The sequence below is a fragment of the Gadus macrocephalus genome, chromosome 4, assembly GCF_031168955.1.
Source record: "Gadus macrocephalus chromosome 4, ASM3116895v1".
In the NCBI taxonomy this organism is placed as follows: domain Eukaryota; kingdom Metazoa; phylum Chordata; class Actinopteri; order Gadiformes; family Gadidae; genus Gadus; species Gadus macrocephalus.
Window position 1 is genome coordinate 31,823,517 of NC_082385.1, and position 24,059 is coordinate 31,847,575.

Below are 24,059 nucleotides of genomic sequence, written 5' to 3' on the forward strand. Positions count from 1 at the left end.
GGAGGGACGGCTCGTTGACTTGTGTAGGTCGGCGGGATTGAGGGAGTGCGAGGAACCCGACATGGATTTACGCAAAGCCGCAGCTATACGTCCTAATGAACCCTTGATCACCCGGCAGCTGATGAGAGAGGGAGGGAAAGGGATCGGATTGGCCGACATGTGACCTGATCAAGGAGACACGCAGTCATGTGTTCACGGGGCAGAGAATACATTTAGCTGTGTGTGTGTGTGTGTGTGTGTGTGTGTGTGTGTGTGTGTGTGTGTGTGTGTGTGTGTGTGTGTGTGTGTGTGTGTGTGTGTGTGTGTGTGTGTGTGTGTGTGTGTGTGTGTGTGTGCGTGTGTGCGTGCACACTCAGGGCAAAGTACTGCCATTTAATTTCCAATATCAGAGAGAGAGGGGGGGGGGGGGGGGGGGGGAAGGAGAGAGAAAGAGAGATTGAGAGAGAGGAATGGATGCTGGCTTCTTGACAATAAACTTCCAGTACTTTCTTTGCTTTACTTTTGGTACAGAGATAAAACACCTACTGGCAGAGAGAGAGACAGAGAGAGAGGTAGAGCAAAAGGGGGAGTGAGCGATAGAGAGAGAGAGACAAAGAGGTATATATAGGTAGAGGTATACATACTTTTGTATTAATCTTGAGTCTCTGCGTACATGTGTGTATGTTCTCAAGTGGCCAAGTGTGTGCGTGTGCCTACGTAATGCGCACGGAGCACTTCACCCACACGTATGGACGTCACCGTGACCATTCATCGTCATCAATTTGTCGTCAGACATGATGAAGGGTCCGGCAATGAAATCATAATGTAATCGCCACCGCCCAGTGGGTTGCAATCACTCACTGAAAGGTTTACGTCCGATATCAAAAGGGCGTTCTCCGTAACTCTGTGCTTAAGGTATTATACTGTGGAGTGCATTAATCACTGGCCCCCTCCATCATGAGGCATAAGTAGAAAAACAAAGCAAAGCAAATGTGTAGAGAAAGGCCAAATATTTGCATATTTGAGAAATCAGCATGGATTTAGGCTATTCACATTTTGGTCAGTCACACAAATAATACTTTCGATTAATATCTGTTCAGGAGTAAACTTTAAAAAAATGAAATAAATTCAAATCAACATTGGGTAAACTTTCCACTGTAGAAGTGCACCTCTTATGAAAGTTTCATCGACTTAGAGAAATTTGTTTTCTTCGGTGAGATATCTTTATGATGAAACAGGAAACCAGGCATTACTCTGCCCCCTGGCAGCTGTTGGTTTCCTGCCCACGGTGTCTGGGGGGGTTGTCAAATGTCAAATGTCAAAACAACAACTCTGGAAGTTTTTTAAGGCAGAAGTAGCAGACTTCTTGTTTTTTCACAGAGAATTTCAAAGTTGAACTAGTTACATTTTAGAGACATGTTGGTCCAAAATGACATGTTGGTCATGTAAGACATGTTGGAAAATGACACTGTTCGACAACACCTGAGAGTTAACCGACCCTATAACGGCATCTGAATAAACTGCAGGTGACTTTGTTTCCAATCTTCTGCTCAATGTCTAAAATACTGTTGATGTCTTCCTCTTCCACCACTTCCTCCACCTCCTCCACCTCCTCTTCCACCTCCTCCCGAACCTCATCCTACTCCTCCTCCTTCAACGCCTCCTCCCCCCCCTCCATCACCTCCTCCCCCTTCCTCTCCTCCTCCTCCTCCCCCTTCCTGTCCTCCTCCTCCTCCCCCCCACTCCTCCTCCTCATCCCCTCCATCACCTCCACCCCTCCCCCCTCCCCTCCACCGCCTCTCCCTCCCCCTCCTCCTCCTCCTCCCCCTCCCTCCCCTCCTCCTCCTCCCCCCCCTCCTCCTCCTCCTCTCCCCCCCTCCCCCCCTCCCCCTCCATCACCTCCACCTCCTCCTCCCCCTCCCCTCCCTCCTCCTCTCTCTCCTCCCCTCCTCCCCCCCTCCCCCTCCATCACCACCTCCTCTCCTCCTCCCCTCCCCCTCCACCTCCTCCTCCCCCTCCCCCTCCCCTCCCTCCTCCTCTCTCTCCTCCCCCCCCTCCCCCTCCATCACCACCTCCTCTCCTCCTCCCCCTCCCCCTCCTCCTCCTCCTCCCCCTCCCCCTCCATCACCTCCACCTCCTCCTCCCCTCCCCCTCCCCCTCCTCCTCCTCTCTCTCCTCCCCCTCCTCCTCCCCTCCCCCTCCTCCTCCCCTCCCTCTCCTCCTCCCCTCCCCCTCCTCCTCCTCCTCCCCCCCCCCCCCCCCTCCCTCCTCCTGCAGCGTGTCCCAGAGCAGCTCCCTGGAGGAGGTGCGTCCTGACGGGACGCCCCCGGCACCACGGTTGGTGGAGATGCGGAGGGACCCCGTCCTCGGCTTTGGGTTTGTTGCGGGCAGCGAGAAGCCGGTGGTGGTGCGGTCGGTCACCCCAGGTGGGTGGTGTGTGCGGCGAAAGGAAGGACGCAGAGTTTGAATCGACGCTGTGTGTCGAGGGCTCCCTGAGCAAGGCAGCTTCAAACCCCGACTGCTCCCGTGTGAATGTGTCTATGACGCATGCATGAATGTGGGATTGTAACGCAACCATTTTGTTCTAATGACTCTTAAATCGGTATTAACTAAAGTATAAACTATATAAACTATTAAAAATAGCCATGTGGAAGCAAAAACACAAATGTACACAGAGCATATCATTACTTTGTTAGCATAGGTGCTCTGATAAGCTTTACTACTAGCTAGCATAAATGCACCGTCCAAAATAGCTTGAAGAGGAAAGTTAGCGGCAATGGAGAGCGGGAAAATACCTTGTGTGTGTGATTCTGCGGGTGTGTTTGTGTTAACGGTGTACAAGGAAATTAAGAGAGTCAGTTACTGTGCGGCGAGAACAAAAGTGTGCAGCCTCGCCCGTTGTGGGTCAGTTCCAGTAGCTACTCAGCTAGAGAGTGATTAGACGTCTCAGTTATCAATCACCACCACTCCACGGACCACTGGAACCTGAATATTCGATGTGGACGCCGTTGGCTGGCTGAATACTAAAGAAGATATACACACGCACACGCACACACACACACGCGTCAGCCGTAAGGTGTCAGGCGTCAGGCCACTCCTTAAAATAAATGCCGTACCCCGATTACACACACATACACACACACACACACACACACATGCACAAACAAATGCGTCAGGCCACTATTTAAGATGGATTCTCTCCTTTACTACCCTCTAATAGTTCACACACACACACACGCACACACACACGCACACACACACACACACACACACACACACACACACACACATGTCAAACACACACACACACACACACACATGTCAAACACAGCCACACACACACACACACACAGCCACACACACACACACAGCCACACACACAGACAGAAAGACAGACTGACAGACAGACAGACAGACCTGGACATACACACACACACACACACACACACACACACACACACACACACACACACACACACACACACACACACACACACACACACAAGCACACACTGAGACATCCAGACAAAAACGCACATACACCAAAACAGAGAGACAGTGCAGGTGTCACCCGTGTACCGGCTGTGATCTATAACGGTTGTCGTCGGCGACCACATCGTCCTCCTGTGCTGACTCACTCTCATTGGCCGACGGAGATTGGACCAATTAGCTCGGCTACTTCACCCCCGGGGAGGTGTCAAGATGCTAACGGCTATCGACTATGGGTCAAGTTGTTAGCATCTCTCACCAAACAACACACACACACACACACACACTTGAGGGCAGGATAATGGGCCAATGACAAGGCAAATCAATGCGTGAGCTCTTTAAGGTCAAATGACCATGTCAGATATTTAAACACTAATAACCTGGAGACAATTGCTGATTGTGTGTGTGTAGGTGTGCGTGTGTTTGTGTGCGTGTTTGTGTATTAATTGATTTGTGTGTGTAGTCATTTGTGTGTGTCTGTGTATATATGTGCGTGTGTGTATTAATGTGTGCGCGTGTGTTAATGTGTGTGTGTGGGTGCGTGTGTGTTTATTAATGTGTGTGTGTATATGTGTCTGTGTTAATGTGTGTGTGTTTGTGTGCGCAGGCGGTCCATCGGAGGGGAAGCTGATCGCGAGCGATGAGATCATCATGATCAACGAGGAGGAGGTTAGCTCCGCCCCAGAGAGCGGGTCATCGACCTCGTCAGGTGAGGACGCCATCTTGTGTCAGCAGCGGCCCCGGAAAGTCTGCCACCATAACCGCCAACAGGACTAACTGTGCATTCCGTTTACCGTCTGAATTTCCGAAATCCCATTCCGAACTTTCGACTGGAACGCCCCCCCAAAGTCTGAATTCCGAACTCTGAAAGAAGAAATACGAGGCTCATACATAATACGTCATCAGCTGGTATTGCTGACGATGGCTATCCTAGACATGGTGTCAAGTTTTTCCGACTTGTCGCGCTGAAACGCAACAAGTCGGAATACCGAACATTATAACTAAAGTGGCAGCTGGGAATGACATCAACTTAGGTATGATGTCATTCCAGCTCGACATCCAAAGTAAATGGAATGCAACGTGACTCAACAGCTCTGAAACTTAACCTTGTTTGTCTCGGAAAGTTGTAGACCTGCACGACTTTTGAAAAGTAGAAAAAAAAGTTTTTTCGTATGAAAATGAAAAGACGAAAAAGTTAACTTTTAAAATCACAATTGTTTTTCAAAATAACACAAACCATTTTACTTTTTACCCTGGGAGTAATTGGAAAAGCATTGCATAATTCATATTTGATCCCGTTCAACTGTGGCAGAAAAACAGGCCTTCGGAAAAAATTTAAATGCAGAATTTGTATACTGTATCAGTGCACACTGTGAAATTAATGTGTACACACACTGATAGCAAACTGAATGCTACTGTCGCCGGCTTTTCTTCATAATGGAAAATGAATGACTGCGGGTTACTTACACATGTATAAATTGTGTGTTTGTGCGTTCGCTTGTGTGTGTGCTTGCTTGTGTGCGCTTGTTTGTGTGTAAGCTTGTGTGTGTGTGCTTGCTTGTGTGTGTGTGTGTGTGTGTGTGTGTGTGCTTGCTTGTGTGTGTGTGTGTGTCCTTGTATGTGCTTGTTTGTGTGTGCTCGCTGGTGTGTGTGTGCTCGCTGGTGTGTGTGCTCGCTGGTGTGTGTGCTCGCTTGTGTGTGCGCTTGCTTTTGTGTGTGCGTTAGCACACGACTCATCTCATTCCTCTTCCATTACCAAACTAAAACAACTGCTACTTCTTTTCAACCATTTTCTTTGTTTCTTTTCTCTCTCCTTTTTTTTCTTCCTTTTCAGGAGTTGCAAGGAATCCATCGTGTTGACTGTTGTCCAGCCCTATCCTGTGAGTATCAGACAGTGTGTGTCTGTGTGTGTGTGCGCGCGTGCGCGTGCGTGCGTGCGTGTGCGTGTGTGTTTCCGTGTGTGCGGGTGTGTGTCTCGGTCAGCCTGTCTGGCTGTCTTTCTGTGTTTGTGTGTGTGAGTATGTGACTGAATGAGTGTGTGGCTGAGTGATTGTGTGAGTGAGTGAGTGAGTGAGTGAGTGTGTGAGTGTGTGAGTGTGTGAGTGAGTGAGTGGGAGTGAGTGAGGTGAGTGAGTGAGTGGGTGATTCAGTGAGAGAGAGTGTGTGCCTGGTTCACTTGGTCCCCTCCGTCCGTCAACCAGCTGGGCGGGCTAACCCTCAACCGGCCCTCCGCTAGGCGTTAGCTAGGATGTTAGCATCGGATCGTCTCTCCCATGGGTCTCTCCCACCCCCCCCCGCCAACTGCCCACGGAAATGACAGTTGGGAGATAAAACATGGCCGGTGTTAACTCCTATGGATCGGACGTCCGGGCGATGCGGTCGAAGGCAGAGTCGTTTTGTCAGCAGAACCGTTAATAACTGAACCGGTCTTTATGTTGGTTGTGGCAGGCGGCCATCTGCAGATACTCTCTCTAGATATATGGACTCAAGATGTCCGCCCCTTCCCCAGTGTCGTTCCAGTTTTGCGTCCGTGTTACTTGCGTTAGAGAGCTTCTATCCCCTTTGTTTCATTGTTTATTTTTTTCTCGAACAAAATGGATTCTCTAGTAAAGAAGAGAAACTATCGTTGGTCGACCATCGGAGAGAAAAAAACACAATTACATACAGTATAAAACATGTTTGAATATATTCGGATGAAGGTATTGTCAACTGCTTACCATCATGGGGGTGTTATGTGTTCTAATCTCTCTCTCTGTCTCTGTCTCTCTCTCTTTGTTCCTATGTGTCTCGCCCTTGCCCAGTCCCCTAAATCAGCGTTCATCAGTGCAGCCAAGAAAGCCAAGCTCAAATCCAATCCGGTCAAAGTGCGTTTCGCAGAGGAGGTCATTATTAACGGACAGGTTCCTGTAAGTTTCCTCTCTCTCGCTCTCGCTCTCTTGCTCCGTCTCTCTCTCAATGTATTTATCCATCTATATATTTCTCTCATTCCCTTTTCTAATTTGACTTCCCTTTTCTAATTTGACGTTTCTATGCCAATCACACACAGACATTGCAGACATTTTCCCTACATTTTGTCCAGCAAAATGGTGGCCATTTGTTATGAAGGTAACTACAGTGCCAGCGCGATGATGTCGTGGCTAATGCTAAAGGTGCTAGTCTTTAGCCTTTAACCTGTTACCTGTAGCCTAACTGATGCTAAAGTTGGATACAAATTCCCATTAATAATGAAGTTCACCAGTTCGGGTCTGAACTTTGAATGCAAGTCTTGTCCCATCTGTGTAACCCAAGCTCTTCAGACCAGACCATAATAATCCCTTAAGCACCGCTGTGGGTACTTGTTTGTCCAACCAGTGTTATTTTACCAGGATTGTCTGACTCACTATGTGATGTGAATGTAAACCCAAATCTCCTCTGTGTCTCCCAAGAACTCAGAGGAAGGAAACAGCATTCTGCTGTGTCTTACAGAACTCAGCGAAAGAAAGTTCTCAGTCTCCCAGTGCAAAGCGAAAGACAGTTCTCTGCTGTGTCTCCCAGATCTCTATGCTCTGTCTTCTAGAACTCAGCTAAAGACAACTCTGTGCTCTCTGCTCTTTGTTTCAGAACTCGGCTAAAGACAGCTCCGTTCGCTCTCTGTGTTTCAGAACTCGGCTAAAGACTGCTCTCTGCTCTTTGTTTCAGAACTCGGCTAAAGACAGCTCCGTTCGCTCTCTGTGTTTCAGAACTCGGCTAAAGACTGCTCTCTGCTCTTTGTTTCAGAACTCGGCTAAAGACAGCTCCGTTCGCTCTCTGTGTTTCAGAACTCAGCTAAGGACAGCTCTCTGCTCTCTGCGTTTCAGAACTCAGCGAAGGACAGCTCTCTGCTCTTCATGCCCAACGTTCTCAAGGTATACCTGGAGAACGGCCAGACCAAGTCATTCCGCTTCGACTGCAGCACCTCCATCAAGGTTTGTGTGTCTGTGTGTGTGTGTGTGTTGGTGTGGGAGAGTGTGTATCTGGGGGAGGGGGAGGTGAGGGGAGAATGTGTGTGTGTGTGTGTGTGTGTGTGTGTGTGTGTGTGTGTGTGTGTGTGTGTGTGTGTGTGTGTGTGTGTGTGTGTGTGTGTGTGTGTGTGTGTGTGTGTGTGTGTGTGTGTGTGTAGGTATTCATATATGCCAATATGAATGATGCAGATATAAAAGTTATGATCATACAAACAGGAAACGGTCCTTGAGATATAAATCCCTTCACCACGCCGCCCACCCACGTGCACGGCCATAATCCATCGTGCACGTGACTGTGACTCCGTTATAACAGAGAGTTCAACCCAGGGCCTAACTGGACATTAGCTAGCAAGGTCATCATCTCCACTGAAGCGCACGCAGACGCATAGGCCCTTTCACACATGACCTCTGGATGACCTCTAGATGACCTCAGGATGAACACATGAACTCTGGGGTCAGGTCCGGGGCTGATCAGGAGTCACCCTTTCACAGTGTGTGAAAGTAGGTAGGACGTGACGCAGGACATATCTAATTTTGAACAGCTACTAAAACGCCTAGCTGCGGCTAACCCTGCTATTCTAAACGGCTATCCTAATTACTGCTTTTAACGGTTCAGTTTATTGATTTTTTCCTCTTTGTGGACCAAAACAACACAAACACAACAACACAACAACACCAACCACAAACACAACAACACACCACAACACAACAAAAATGACACAAAAACCACATCCACAACCACCACAACACCAACAACCATCACAACACACAACAACAACAACCACCACAACATCCACAACACCAACAACCACAACAACAACAACAACAACAACAACAACAACAACCACAACCACCACCACCGCAACAACGGCCACCACGCGGGCCCGTAGGAGGTGATCCTGACCCTGCAGGAGAAGCTGTCAATCAAGAGCATCGAGCACTTCAGCCTGATGCTGGAGCAGAAGAGGGAGGGCGGGGCCTGCAGGCTGCTGCTGCTGCACGAGCAGGAGATGCTGGTTCAGGTAGAGAGACACCGCACACCGCACACCTCTCTCTCTCTCTCTCTCTCTGTTCATTCCCTCGTTCTCGTTCTCTGTTCATTCTCTCTCTCTCTCTCTCTCTCTCTCTGTTCATTCTCACGGTCTCTGTTCATTCTCACGTTCTCTCTCTCTTTCTCGTTCTCTGTCTCTGTCTCTCTCTCTCTCTCTCTCTCTCTGTCCTCTCTCTCTCCCTCTCTGTTCATTCCCTCGTCTCGTTCTCCTCTCTGTTCATTCTCTCGTTCTCGTTCTCTCTCTCTCTCTCTCTGTTCATTCTCTCTTTCTTGTTCTCTCTCTCTGTTTATTCTCTATGTTCCTGTTTAGTCTCTGTCTCTTCCTGATCTTCCTTCTCTATAAGAAGTTCACTCTCCGCTGATTATTGACCACACACACACACACACACACACACACACACACACACACACACACACACACACACACACATGCATACTAACACAGACACAGACATACACTCATGTGCACCAACACACACACAAACTCATGTGCACCATACACGCACAGTCAAACAACCGCACACACACACACACACACACACACACACACACACACACACACACACACACACACGCACACACACGCACACACACTGTCGCCTGCACACGGCGGTTGTGTGTGTGAGGCGTGGTCAGGTGTGTGCGTTCGTTTCACTCAAATAAATTGAAACCACAAGAGAGCCGTGTTCATATTCTTCCGCGCATTTCCTGGATGGCACACTACATCTCTGCCGCCTCGGGCTTCAAGCTCCACTCAAATATGATTTAAAGCTAGGGTGGGCGATTTTGGAGAAAACAGCCGTTGAGATTCCGTCGCGTGCTCTCTGGCCCGTCCCTGCCACGCTACCTGCTGTAGCTCCTCCCACCGAACGTCAGTTATGCGCGTTCATGTGAATTCAGTTACATTGATAGGAAGACGAAACACCATGTCCGATTCCGAGGGTAATTAAACATTAGTGCTGATTGCTACATAAGTACATATATAGCATCAACATCTTACTCACAGACATACCATGTATGTTATCTTAAAATCATTGCCATTGCGCTGGTAGGCCTAAGAAGGTAGCTGTATCAGCCAAGCAAGATAGCAAACTAATTGCAACTGTAGTTCGTTAGCATAAGAACAAAAGCAAAAAAAAACAAAAAAACAAAACAAAACCTCCTTCTCCATGATAACAGAATTCTTCTAGGTCTCCCCTCTTATCAATACTTGACAATCGATCATGATCTCTTTACTGTCGTTGTCCATCATTGTGTATGTACAGTACTGTGCTGAAAAAATATATATATTTGTTAAAATAACACAGAAAGCCAGATTACACACAAGGAAACCGTCACTTCAAGCGATCGCGAAACTGAGCTAGGCTGCTGCTAGCTTGCAACAACGTTATAACAATACATGGAATATCATATGCTAGACTTCCCTCGCAGTGCTTATCTTGGCAGTTGTGTCAACGTAGCTTTTATACAAACGTGACTCGGACATTATCCACAGTTGAGTTGAAGCCTAGGCCACGTGTTAGCACAATCTCTGTGTTATTCCGACAGCCAGGGTTGGTGTGACCAATACAACTAACCTATAAACGGACCGGGAAAAGAACCATCGGCTGATGCAAGGACATCCTACAGAACCGTATTGAAATGGTTACATTACAGACCGTAATGTAACGGTTATCGTGGCTTTGCTTAGTAAAAAAACCATACCAGCCGACACTTTACATATTCATCGCAATATACCATGGAGGGATAGCACAATTCCTTACCTGTCTATAAGAAATATAGCCATCTCAGGGTCCGATTTTAAGTTTCTCCGGTCACGTAACTCTCTCCATCGCTCATAAGCCACGCCGATGTTTACTCTGGTTTATTTCGAGCTCTCTCCGCCTCCCTTTTAGTAGCTGTCCTTTCAACAAGTGTCTTTCCTCTTTTTTTCTCTGTCTTAGTGGTGTTAGTTGATGGTATCCGGGGAATGGGAAATGTATGGGCCGTTGATGAAGACACGGCTATTCATTTGTTGTCCGCCGTAGTAGTACAAAACTGTCAGACCGCTAGGCTCGTGAACGCTCACGCAGGGACGCACCAACGTCCGTTGCCAAGGTGACCGGACAGTCCCACAGCCAATAAGAACGGAGAATCGGAGCCTCGCTCTGATTGGTCAAAGTGTACATGAGCGGTGGCAATTTTTGGGTGCGGCCCACAGAGGCAGGGGAGAGCAAAGTTATGAGCAGATATTCTCAGAGCACTTCACCTACATATAGCTGACTGGCTATTAGGACAGTTTTGCCAAATATTACAGTAAAGAAATTACCCACCCTAGCTTTAATGCGCGACCCGAAGTTAACGTCAGGCACCGACATACTTGGGAAAGCTCTGCCCGAGAGTTTAGCGATAGGCTCGCTCGGTTAATGAAACGTCCCGCAATAACAGTTCGTTTGGGTGACGGGAGTCGGATCTGTCGTTCTGTTTGTGCTGCGTGATTGGGTTTGCCATACGGACACACGCCAACGCGCCGGGCAGGCACATGCACGTGCACGGGGCGCACGCACGCACGCACGCACACACACACACACACACACACACACACACACACACACACACACACACACACACACACACACACACACACACACACACACACACACACAGTGTCTCTCTCTCTCTTTCTCAATCTCTCTTTCTGTCCACTCTCCCACTCCTCTCTCTCTCTCTCTCTCTCTCTCTCTCTCTCTCTCTCTCTCTCTCTCTCTCTCTCTCTCTCTCTCTCTCGTCTCTCTCTCTCTCCCTCCTCTCTCGCACTGATTTATCACACCACCACATCTCAGAGTTGTGATGGACAGTTGGGTTGTCGATTGCAATTTCCTGAGATACAGTCGCTATTTCATCTCTGTCTCTGTCGGGGAATCGTGAGAATTATTTTTTCCGACACGCTTGCAGATTTGAATCTTCGGAAAAGAGCGAAATCATGTCTCTGCAGCGAATTTGTGATAGTTTGTTTGCTATTCGATTGGTTTTTTTGTTGTTGTTAAATAGTGCTCCTCTTCTCGCTGTGTCATCGCCTCTCTCTCCGTCTCTCTCTCTGAGTATGTTCTCCCCCTTTCCTGTGCCTCTCACACTCACCTTGTCCTTAACTCTCTCTCCATCTCTCTCTCTCTCTGTCTCTCTCTCTCTCTCTCTCTCTCTCTCTCTCTCACTCTCACTCTCTCTCTCTCTCTCTCTCTCTCTCTCTCTCTCTCTGTCTCTCTCTCTCTCTCTCTCTGTCTCTCTCTCTCTCTCACTCTCTCTCTCTCTCTCTCTCTCTCTCCTCTCTCTGTCTCTCTCGCTCTCCCTCTGTCTCTCTCTCTCTCTCTCTCTCTCTCTCTCTCTCACTCTCTCTCTCTCTCTCTCTCTCTCTCTCTCTCTCTCTCTCTCTGTCTCTCTCTCTCTCTCACTCTCTCTCTCTCTCTCCATCTCTCTCTCTCTCTCTCTCTCTCTCTCTCTCTCTCTCTCCATCTCTCTCCATCTCACTCTCTCTCTGTCTGTCTCGCTCTTCCTCTCCGTCGTCTCTCTCTACCACTCCCTTGTTCACTCAATCTTCATCCCTCCTTTAACCCCCCCTCTCATGCTCCTCTCGCTGTCATCTCTCACCTCCCCCCTCTCTATGATCCATTCTTACACCCCCCCCCCCCGCCCCCAGGTGACCCGCCGTCCCGGGGCAGACAAGATGAAGTGTTTCTTCCGGATCAGCTTCGTGCCGCGGGACCCCGTCGAGCTGCTACGGCGCGACGCCGTGGCCTTCGAGTAACCTCTACGTCCAGGTGGGTTGCTAAGCTAACCCCCACCTGGGCGAATACATTTAGTCTCCATCATTAAACGTGTTCGCTTTCGCAGACATCCAGCTTCTTCTCCTCTGGAGAAACACGACCGCATTGCATTGTGGTATACGGCAGTAACACGTAGGGAACATCGTATGTACACCTCAAGATTAGATTTTTTTAAGTCCACTATAGTGCATGAAATTAACCACTGTGAATTCGAACACCCACTACAAAATGGCGAGCACCCTATATCGTGCACTATATCCGTGATGGGGAACGATTTCAAACACAGCCATAATCTGACGCAGGTCCTGATCCCTTTACCCCCCGGGGTCGTGTTCTTCTCCCGCAGTGTTGCAACGACGTGGTGCTGGAACGCTTCGGGGCGGAGCTAAAGTATGATGCCGCGCTCCGATTGGCCGCCCTGCAGATGTACATCATCACCATGACGACCAGGCAGACCCAGAAGGTCTCGCTGAAGTACATTGAGTGAGTCAGGGTTTCGGGTCGGATGGGGGGGGTCTTTGTCGGCTTCTGTGCCCCCTCCCTCTGGGTTTTTGGAGGGGGCAGGGGGGGGGGGGGGTACTTCCTGTAAGCTGTTTAGAGGTCTAAGGGGTTAGGGATTGCTCTCGTCCAATGGGGGTCCATGAAGCCTCTTGAGACTGTGGCTGCGATTAGCATTCACTTGACTCCAAACCCCTCTCTTTGATGGCTCTCTCTCTTTCTCTCATTCTCTCTCTGTCACTCTTTCTCAGTCTTTCTTTCTCTCCTTCTCTCACTCTGTCTTTACCGCTTTCTCTCTAACGGTTGTCTCTCACCATCTTTCTGTTGTCTTTCTCTCACTCTAATTATCTCTCTCTCTCTGTCTCTGTCTCTGTCTCTGTCTCTGTCTCTCTCTCTCTCTCTCTCTCTCTCTCTCTCTCTCTCTCTCTCTCTCTCTCTCTCTCAGCCTCTCTCCCTCATTCTCTTTCTCTCCCTCCACCTCTTACATCTCTCTCCATCTGTTGTCTGTCTCTCTCGGTCTCTGTCTCTCTCCCTCTCGCTCTCTCTCCCTCCATCTCTTACATCTCTCTCCATCTGTTGTCTGTCTCTGTCTCTGTCTCTGCCTCTCCCTCCCTCCCTCCCTCTCCCTCTCCCTCTCCTCTCTCTCTCTCTCTCTCTCTCTCTCTCTCTCTCTCTCTCTCTCTCTCTCTCTCTCTCTCTCTCTCTCTCTCTCTTATCGCCCCTGCCTCTCAACCTCGCGGACACAAGTGACAGACATCAGGCAACCTCAGACCTGCTGTGATCAGACCTTGCATGTGAAACCGTGCCTGACTGTGTGATGCAGGAAGGAGTGGGGTCTGCCCCTGTTCCTGCCCCCCGCCGTGATGGCCAGCATGAAGGAGAAGAACATCAAGAAGGCCCTGACGCACATCCTTAAGACCAACCACAACCTCGTGCCTGCAGGGAAGAAAGTAAGCACAGGAACACACACACACATGGACACGGACACGTACACACACCTACCCCCACACACACAAACACGCACGCACACGCACGCACGCACACACACACATATAAGACACACACAGAGACACACACACACGCATACAGAGACAAACAAAGACAGACACGCATGGACACATACAAACACATGAACACACAAACACATACGAACACACACACACACACACACACACACACACACACACACACACACACACACACACACACACACACACACACACACACACACACACACACACACACACATCTTGTCTTGAGAGCCATGATGCATACCCTAAAAATAGACCACCCGCTCAGTTCTAACCTTGCTGAAGTTCCTTGCCCTTGTCAAACCCTCTGGCCCTTGTAGCCGGACCAATCTGGGGCCGGAATACCATTAGCATATTAATATTCATATTCATATTTCCATTCTCATGCCCGCACGCACGCTCGTCTTTGAAAGGGACCGCCGATAAGGAGATTGAAACCCATTCCGCATCACAGAACAAGCGGATTCAACAGCGCGAAATTAAACTAAGATACAGTATTAGTGATAATTTAAAGAATGAAACTTTCAGGTTTAAAATATGTATAATCCTTATTTCTTTACAGTGTTGAGGAATGGCCCATAGTTTGATTACCTTCCAGTTTATATTACGTGCGTGATTTGCATCGCTGCGAGCAATTAGCGAGATCAAAATGCTAATGTGCCGCTGTGCCTCAGTGTAATAAATGTCTGCTACACACAATCACACCCTCACACAGCTTTCAATCAAACCTCAATGAGGTGCTGTGTAGCCTTTAGCTTCAGCGTAGCAAGTTAAGCGTCTTTGAATTTAATCAGTTAATGCCTCTAACCTGTTTTTTAAGTTGTCCATTCATGGAAATGTAATATGATATATTTTGCTGGTTCCATATCATATTAAGTACAATAATCGTAGGTTTATGATTGTATATAATTTGGTAGTTTAAAGGTAGTTTTGGCAGTAAGTGTAGCTAGGCGGTTTTTCAACAGTTAGTGTAGCTAACCGTTAGCCGGTTGTTCAACAGTTGGTGTCGCTAGCAGTTAGCAGATAACAGTTAATGTCGCTCTCTCATATCACTACTCAGACAAATGGCTCCTTTGTCCTATTCAAAGTGAATGCTAGTGTTGCGTTGTGTGTGTGTATGTGCAGAGATTAAAGTCAAAATTGAATTATCAGTAGTGGGGATTCGATTTATTGTGATTCGCCACGCACTGTGTCTGATCCTTTGTTATTCTGCTCTCTCCTCCCTCTGTCTTCAGCTGACGGTGCTCCAGGCTAAGGTGCACTACCTGAGGTACCTCAGCGAGCTACAGCTCTACGGAGGCAGAGAGTTCAAGTCCATCCTCTTGGTAAGCTTTGCCATTTCGTCTGTGGACGTTACAAAAGATGGCTGCTTGTATATGTATGTTATTTATATATTTTTCTCGCTGGCGGACGGTACGAGCTAGTGATTCTCGTAGATGGATGTTAATTCACTGTTGGCAGAATTCTGAATTTTAAAGAAACGCGAACAAAACTGACATTTGAACAACAAATACTCAAAGCCATATACATTATAATTTGCTCGTAAATGCCAAAAAAGCACCTTCCATTGTTGGTTATCTTGAATGAACTTTCCTCTGAACTTTTTCACGCGCCTTACCCACAATAAGCATGCTAAAGTTACGCCCTTCATGTTGAAGTGATTCTTTAGGGAGGGAGTCTGACAACAGTTGACTTTTAACTCTGTCTGTCTGTCTGTCTGTCTGTCTGTCTGTCTGTCTGTCTGTCTGTCTGTCTGTCTGTCTGTCTGTCTGTCTGTCTGTCTGTCTGTCTGTCTGTCTGTCTGTCTGTCTGTCCGTCCGTCTCTTTCCTCTCTCTCTCTCGCTCTCTCTCTCTCTCTCTCTCTCTCTCTCTCTCTCTCTCTCTCTCTCTCTCTCTCTCTCTCACCCACTCACAGCAGGGGGAGAAGCAGACGGAGGTCCTCCTGCTGGTGGGCCCGCGATACGGCATCAGTCACGTGATCAATGCCCGCACCAACCTGGTCGCCCTATTGGCCGACTTCAGCCACGTGAACCGCATCGAGATCCTGACGGAGGACGACGCCAACGTCCGCCTGGAGCTCCATGTCCTTGACGTCAGGGTGGGCGCCTCGTCTCGCCTCACCGTTGTCTGCTTTTGTTGCTTGGGTTGAAGGACATTCTCTGGTCCAGGATCAGCCATGGACCCTTTGAACTGAAGTGGACTTCGCTGGTTTAGTCTCCTTCACCAGTCTCGTTCTGAACTCAGATCAGTAGTTATTCAAATATGTCGACTTCTTTGTTGCCCGGGTTGAAGAATTTCTCTGGTTCAGGATCAGTTATTGAGCCTTTGAACAGAAGTGGAAGTCACTTGTTTAGTCTTCTAAAGTTTGCTAGAACAATGATTAGTCAAACCCTTGTTTTTTAACATAACACCTCTGTGAAAAGTGTTATTATTGTGTTTCCCTTTAATCATTATTTTATTTTCCTTCCTTTTAGCAGAAAGGAGTTCTGATATTGGTTAATACATTTGATAAATATCCAAATCCTTTACTTTTATTTTCCTGTATTTTTGAGTTCAGTTAATATCTTAAGTGAATATCCCTCCGTGTTTGTCGCTCAGGTTACATTTCATTAACCTGTAATGCTAACGGTTACAGTTAGGCTACTTCATCCTAATTTCCCGCATTTATTCCTCCCCAGCCAATCACGCTGATCATGGAGTCTAGCGACGCGATGAACCTGGCCTGTCTTACGGCGGGGTACTACCGCCTCCTAGTGGACTCCCGGAGATCCATCTTCAACATGGCCCACTGCAACAGTATGCAAGGGGATGATTCAGGTAGGCTATGCTAACTAATGCCAATAATAATAATAATAATAATAATAATAATAAGACACTCACACAGGCAATTATATAAATAAAATTGAAACTTTCTGTTTATCATTATTTTATTTTTGGATACTCTGCACTCAGTCCAGTAGTCCTGTCAGTTATAAAAGTACAGAGAATATTACCTAAAATATTAGTGTAACTTCCGTTCTGTTGTTATATTACTAGAATTGTTATCCTGATTTGCAAATAACCGTAAAAATACTGAAATAATACAATGCTGTTCAAAGATATTGTTTTATTGTTTCTATAATAATAGGCCTATACGCTTTAGGAATAAATGAAAAAAAGTTCAAAGCAATAAGAATATTAAATTAAATTGACACACAGCATGAATCTAGAAACATATAGGCTACAATAAATCTGTGTGTCTTGTATACAACATATAAAAAAACACAGAAAATCCTACGAAAAAATTGACCAGTTAAAAAAATCAGTTAAAAACCTCAAACATCAAAAACAAAGTCACCAGCACGTCGACCTCATGTGCAAAAACACTGAAAACAAATCCCCCAGTTAAACCAGTACCCACACCCCCATGGCTCTCCTCAGGCCACGAGCGGGGCCTGGAGTGGCCGTACAGCCCGTCCATCTGCGACGGCGAGGACGACCCGCTGGCCGGCGACGGGAGGCCCTACGACCTCCGCCACTCCGACTACAACGACAACGGGCCGCGGGGGAACGCCGCTCGCTATTCCCCTTACTTCCACGTCCCGGACCCCGACGGCGGCGGCGGCGGGGACGACCCTGACGACGACCACGACGACCGCGGCCACCCCGGGGACCGGAGGAGCCCGCTCCCCCCTCCCTTACCGCCTTCCACCCGACTCCAACCTCAGGACTCACCGCGTAGCGCCAAGGTCTCCTTCATCTTCGGAGGGGGCGCGCCGCCGCGGAACGCTAGGGCTCACGCCGCGGGCGGCTACGACCTTCTGATGGAGAGCCCCGACGCGCCGGGGCACCGGCCGCCCTACCTGCACCACAACGCGGACTTCGGCTCCTCGCAGAGCTTCTACGGTGGCGGCGGCATTAGCGGCGGTGGCATTAGCGGCGGCGGCATCAGCGGCGGCGCCGTGTCCCACGTGTACAGCAACATCGGCGGCGAGGAGGGCAACGAGGAGCTGAGGGGGCTCTGCTACGCCGACACCACGGACGACGCGGAGGACGAGGACGATGCCTCCTGCGAGGAGGACTCCACGGGGGGCACGCCCGTCAACGACGAGGCGGCGGCGGGCAACGGGAACCGCGTGCCCAACTGCCTGAACCTGATGCTGGCGCAGGGCGGGGTGGCGGGGGCGGCGGCCGGCAAGACCACCTTCCTGGTGCTGTCGGGCTCCACGGACGACATCATCGACCTGACGGCGCTGCCGCCGCCGGAGGGCGACGACGCGGCCGCCGCGGACGACGACGACGACACGGTGCTGGACACGCTGAACCTGGCCATCGCGGCGCCGCCCCCGGGGTTCCGGGACAGCTCGGACGAGGACGGGGCGGGGCCGGAGGGACGGCCGCTGAGCACGCCGGACAACGACGACATCCCCGTGTCGCTGATCGACTCCGTGCCGACCCGGGAGGACGGCGGCGGCGGTGGCGGCGGTGGCGGCGGTGAGGGGAGTCGAGGGGGAGGCGCCGAGAGGCGGCTGGAGAACGCCGTGGCCAATACCCTGCAGGCCCTGGAGGCGCTGTCGGTGGCGGAGCAGAGGCCGCCGCCGAGACCGCACGCCCCGCGGAGCATTCCAGGTTGGTCACCTTTGAGGAACTTCCGATTTTCTTGTCAGTAATGATCAAACGGTTAACGAGCGCCCTGCTGATGTCAGGACAAGTGTCGCTCGCCAGCCTCCTTGTTCGGAGTTCACCCGGACTACCTCCTTACCCCCCCACACCCCTCTTGCAAACTTATTGAATGTTGTGCGTCACTTCCATCTTATCCTAGCTATCTTTTTTGTAACGGGGAATGGGTTAGCCTAGCGCTTGCTAGATCTTGGCCCTTGTTTCCATTAACATTCATACTGTACCAACAGAGATATATTGTTTATTGTCCTTTGCCAAATGTGCTTATTAGTGATTCGCTTGGATTTAAGCATCTTTAAATGCTAAATGCTAAATGTAAATGTAAATGTAACTGACTTAGGGTCTTATCTTCAATTTCTCCAGGGATAAGGACATCGCGAGGCCTCAGTGCAGAGTCCTCCTCGGACTCAGGCAACGAGACCAACTCCTCCGAGATGACGGAGATCTCCGAACTGGCCGCCGCCCACAGACTCCACGAGAGCCACATGCGCCTTCTGGTGGCCACCCGGGAAGGATACCAGCCCTTGCTGGAAGAGAAGACAGAGTTCCCCGTCTCGCCCAGCGCCGGCGAGACCCTGCAGCCGAAGGCTCGCAGTCCGTCGCGAGGCCACCTCCTCCAGCCGCCGGCCGTGCCTCCCAGGCGCACCCCGCTGCTGGACACTGCGACCTCTGGGCAGGACAGCCTGCATGTGGGGCCCCAGATGGGGAACTGCTCCGCCGCCTCTACACTACAGCGCCCCAGCTCTGTCACCCCTGGAGGGAAACACCCCAAGAAGTCAGGCGACTCCGGAGCAAAGTACAACACCTTCAGCACCAGGGACGGCCACTGGGGCGGAATGGGCGGTAGCATCGGCCTCCTCGGGCTGGATCGAGGTGCGGAGCAAGGCGGGGGTTGTCAGCGACGGCAGACCTCGTTGATGGTGGAGAATTCGGTGGTGGACGGTCTCGGGGTGAACAGCATCCCCAGGGGGTACCGCGGTCTCCCGAATCCCCCTCCTCCTCCTCCTCCTCCCTCCGCTTCCAACCGCTTGTCGGACGAAGGCGAGTTCCGGCCCACGGACAACGGAGCCCCGGCCGTCGAACAAGACGAGCACCTGGTGGTGGCGTCCTTGATCTCCCCGAACAAAAAGCCTCTCTCGGCCGCGTCCGATCACGGGTCGTCGGAAGCGCCGGCCGATCACCCGCCCATATCGAGGCAGCAGAGCGTGGCGCGCCTCTGCGAGTACCACCTGGCCAAACGTATTTCCAGCCTCCAAGGAGAGGCCCACAACTCCCTTCAGGGCTCGCTGTGCTCCTCACTGGACGCCGGAGGCAGCGTCAACGGCAGCGTCGGCGGGACCCCAACGGACTCGCCTCTCGGGTCCCAAACCCAACACCAACAACAACAACAACCACCGCAGCAACACCACCACCACCACCACCACCACCACCACCCCCACCAAAGGCACCCGCTCTCGAGCTCCTCGTCTTCCCTCCTGAGGGCCGTCAACTACGAGGAGGGCAAGTCCTCCGCGTCGGGGGGTTCCCAAGGAGGCCCCGGGCAAAACAAGGAGCTCCACCCCCACGCGGATCCGGCGATGCTGCGCAAAATGCTGCCCAACATCCACCCGCCCTTGCCGGGCTCCGAGCCGCCCCAGCGCCCCGCCTCGGCCACGCCTTCCTGCAAGCATAAGGAGACCTCAGGTACCGCCTCCAGGAGGTTTCACAACGATCTGCATGCTAGACAGCAGGCTTGCTTGCGGGGCCAGAACCAGAAGGAGGGCAGCGAAGCCTACAGGCAGCTGATTAACTACCTGACCGTCAGCCAGATGCACCAGGGGGGCAAGCTTCACAGCGCAGGCATGGGCGGGGCGGTCAAAAAAGACACCAGGCGCTACGTCACCAGCAAGCCACAGCTGGTGGAGATGGTTAAGAATAGGGGCGACACCATAGCGAGGTGCCCCTGTAACGCGTCCGCCTCCTCCGTCGCGTCCGCCCCCTTCGTCAGCCCCAATTCGGGGAACCCCAACACCACCCCCAACATGCTCCAGGGCAATAAGAGCCCCCGGCCGTACCACTCGGCCACGCTGCCCGCCAAGCTCGTCAGGAGCCCTGATATGCATGCACAGAGGCCCAGAAACAGTGTAGAGGTCAGACACCCCGACCTAGAGAGGAGGAGCTCCCTCTCCGGCCTGGAGGGAGGACTGGAGCTGGCGCCCATGGACCCAGAACGGTTCATGTCCCAGTGCGATAGAGAGGGCGGCAATGGCGGCCACGGTGGCAATGGCGGCGGCGGCCAGGACCGGGGCTGTGGTCGCGAGGGCGGCGGCGGCGGCGGCGGCGGCACGGCCAACCGCCCGCCGTCGCGGTCCAGGAGCCAGCCTAGTGGCGGCTCAGACGACTGGTTCAAGTCGGACGCGAGGGCAAAGCATGCGGTGCGCCAGACCTCACATCCTTTACCTAACGATGCTCTGCTTTTCTCTGCCGCCCCCAGTTTAGCAGGCCAACGAGTGGAGCTCACTCCCATTCCGCTCGGGGGAAGGGGAGACCACCCTTCGGCATTCACCCGTCAGGCATCGGCGAGCCCCAGGGCTTGCCTCATGTCATCAAGCACTCTCCAGCTTTCGATACCTCCTCCCCCACCGCCGCCACCACCACCACCACCACCACCCCTTGCCATCTCCCCACAGCCCATAAAGGCCAACAACTGTTCCGGCCACTTGGGCAGCCTGCCCAGGCAGGACTCTCTGAACCCCGTGCAGTACTGGCCCGGCCAGAACCACGTCCAGCCCTGCGCGCTCCCCCGACCGCAGACGGATCCCTCCCACAACAGCCTCCACCGAGGGCGGGAGCCGCAGCGCAGCACCAGCAGCGCCAACGCCGGCTTGGGAAGCGCGGAGGTTCTGTTCGAGAAGCCTGTCCGCAGCCGCAGCCAGCAGCCCCTGGTGGTGGAGACCAAGGCGCCCAACCGGAGGCCCGCGAGGAAGCGGCTCTCCAAGAGCTACTCCCAGGGCTCCGTGTGCTCCCAGACCACCTGCTGGTCCACGGGCAGCCGGGGCGGCGCCGGCAGACGGGCGTCCGTGGCGTTCCCCCTGCAGAAGGACGGCAAGAACCTGAAGGGCTCCCAGAAGCTGGACGCCAGCCCCTGGCGATGCAACGGGCCGTTCAGCTACTGCTTCTTCAAGAAGCGGAGCGAGGCGGAGGAGGATGAGGTCGAGTGGGAGGGGCAGAGGCAGAGCCGCAACTCGGCCCACTACGACATCATGGGGGGCAGCGCGGGGGGGGGCAACGTGATGTTCTGCGGCTCCAGCCTGGAGACGGCGGGCGAGCAGCTGTACGGCGAGGTGCTCGACAACATGAGCTTCAGCGACCGCCTGGCGCGCATCAACACCCTGAAGGACCGCATGTACGTCTTCCCCGGCGGCTTCACCGACGTGCGCCGCGACGCCAGCGAGCTCATCGCCCTGGTGCGCTCCAGCGTGGGCCGGGGGGACCGCGGCCCCCAGATGCCGCCCCTCCAGGACCTGTCGCGGTACAAGCAGCTGCTCGCCGTCGAGTCCAAGGAGCTGGGCCGGGCGTGCCGCCGCATGGCGCAGGCCCACGGCAGCCCCGAGGAGATGCTGCTGGCCGTCACCTGCAGCTTCCAGGTGCTGTGCTGCCTTTGCGAGGCGTGCATGTGTCTGGTGCGCGGGCTGGGGGCGGCGGCCGCGCACCAGCAGCGCGAGGTGGTGGCCAAGGTGGACGAGGTGGTCATGAACTACATCTGCCTGCTGAGGGCGGCCGAGACGGCCGCGGTGGGCGCGCCCGGGGAGCACAGTGTCAAGGCGCTCGTGAGACACTCCAGTACGATGACGGCCATCGCCAACGCCCTCACCCGCTCGCTTAAGACGCTGATCAGCAAGTGAAGGGCGCAACGGACGATCGGTGCTCACTTCGGCAAAGCCTCAAAAAGTCGCGCGCTTCAAAAGTCGTGCGCTTCCTTTCCGAAAAGGCTGTTGTGTTGATTTTTTTTTGCGTAAAGCGACTTTGTGTGCTGCATTGCACTGAAAAACGACGCCGATTTTAAGGGAATCTAAACGTAAAAAGGTGAGGTTCAACGCGCGTCGGAAGGGAAAAGGAACCTGTTTTTTCAGACTCGTGGTCCATCAGACGTGATGGTTTGATGCCTACTCGAGCTGATTCCACACGCTATATCTGCTGATAATATCAATGTCCAGTACAATCGCAAAGCCATAATGTAACAAAACCTTTGTACTATGATACGGTATGTACATCCCGGGTTTCCTTTTACTTGTTCATAATAGAGAAATCTTAAAAGAAAAATGTATAAAATGTATATAAATACAATATGAATATATATAAATATATATATATATATATAATTTGTTGTAGAGATATTGAAGAAGCCATTGACTATCCTAGTTTATTTACTCGGTGTGTGTCGTTAGACAGGGCTGGAGTGGAAACACTTTCATTTCAAATCATTTCATGAAGTGCAATTTCACTGTAGTTCAACCGTTCATCCTGACCGGGGACATTCAAGCATCGGCACTCGAGCGGAAGAGAAACGTTTTGACTCAATGCTTTATCCCACCGATTGTAATGCACCGTCGACGGAGTTGAGCCCTGTTAAACGCCGTCCATGGGTCGACAGTTTAAAATATATATATATTACAGGGTAAAAGGACATTTTAAATGCATTGCTCATTCTTAATACTGCTTACTAGCGTAGTATTATAAAATATTTTGAGGAAAAAAATTGAACTATCAAAGCTTGTTTTAGCACTATGTAGACGATATTATATATATTAAATACCCTAATAATTTAAACACGTAAAATTTTAAATAATACGTCGGGATATCTGTATTTTGGGATTTGCCTGTCTCACCCAGAGTGATTCCAAATTCATCATTTTGCAACCAGAATGGGAGTTCACTGGATTAGCATTTATATGTTTTCAACCTGTCTGTGGCTCATCACAGGTTAGCCTAATGGCGCTGAAGATATTGTTGAATTATCTTTGTGTTTGTAGACACACTACAATCTTGCGTGGTTCGTAGCACTCGTTTTGAATATAGTCTGAAGACTTGTGAACCCTTGGAAATCTTTGGAAAGTTAACGATAACGCTAATGGCTAGAGAGCTAACCAGTGGACTCCCACTCTGGACACACAATGATGACCTTGGATGCCAAGTTACAGATTCCCCTGAGTATCCCGTTAAGCACTGTTATCAAGGCGAATAACTCGTTATTGTTATTTTGTTATTTAACACAAGTTATGTGCTTTCGAATATGTATTGTTTCACATGCATCAGGACATACTAATGTCTCTTGAAAATGACATAAAACTCCCATTGTTTCAATAAACTATTAAACCGTTTTACACGAATGTGTGTGGTATACCGTTTCTCTTGCATCGTGATATGAGTTATACATTAATACCTTCAAATGTGTTGTTATACAATACTGTGGCCACCAAATTAAGGGGTTTGTCACCAGTGTGGCACTATCAAGTCGTCTGATGTCTGGTTGTGTGACAAAATACATTATGCTGGCTCCCAACACAAAGTTTGTGTGTGTGTGTGTGTGTGT

The 24,059-nt window shown here is 51.0% G+C and overlaps 1 protein-coding gene across 1 annotated transcript in view; it reads left to right on the forward strand.

Annotated features, from left to right (window-relative positions):
• LOC132455498 (FERM and PDZ domain-containing protein 4-like) overlaps positions 1–23,856 on the forward strand; it is a 24,874-nt gene extending 1,018 nt beyond the window's left edge. The window contains 15 exon segments of the mRNA XM_060049359.1: positions 2,257–2,405; positions 4,076–4,144; positions 4,147–4,177; positions 5,303–5,348; positions 6,270–6,374; positions 7,305–7,412; positions 8,339–8,470; positions 12,173–12,279; positions 12,633–12,782; positions 13,621–13,747; positions 15,064–15,153; positions 15,744–15,926; positions 16,507–16,645; positions 17,249–18,436; positions 18,851–23,856. Coding sequence (XP_059905342.1) covers positions 2,257–2,405; positions 4,076–4,144; positions 4,147–4,177; positions 5,303–5,348; positions 6,270–6,374; positions 7,305–7,412; positions 8,339–8,470; positions 12,173–12,279; positions 12,633–12,782; positions 13,621–13,747; positions 15,064–15,153; positions 15,744–15,926; positions 16,507–16,645; positions 17,249–18,436; positions 18,851–22,371 — 6,145 coding nt within the window. The 3' untranslated portion in view covers positions 22,372–23,856.
• Positions 23,857–24,059: the final 203 nt, after the last annotated feature.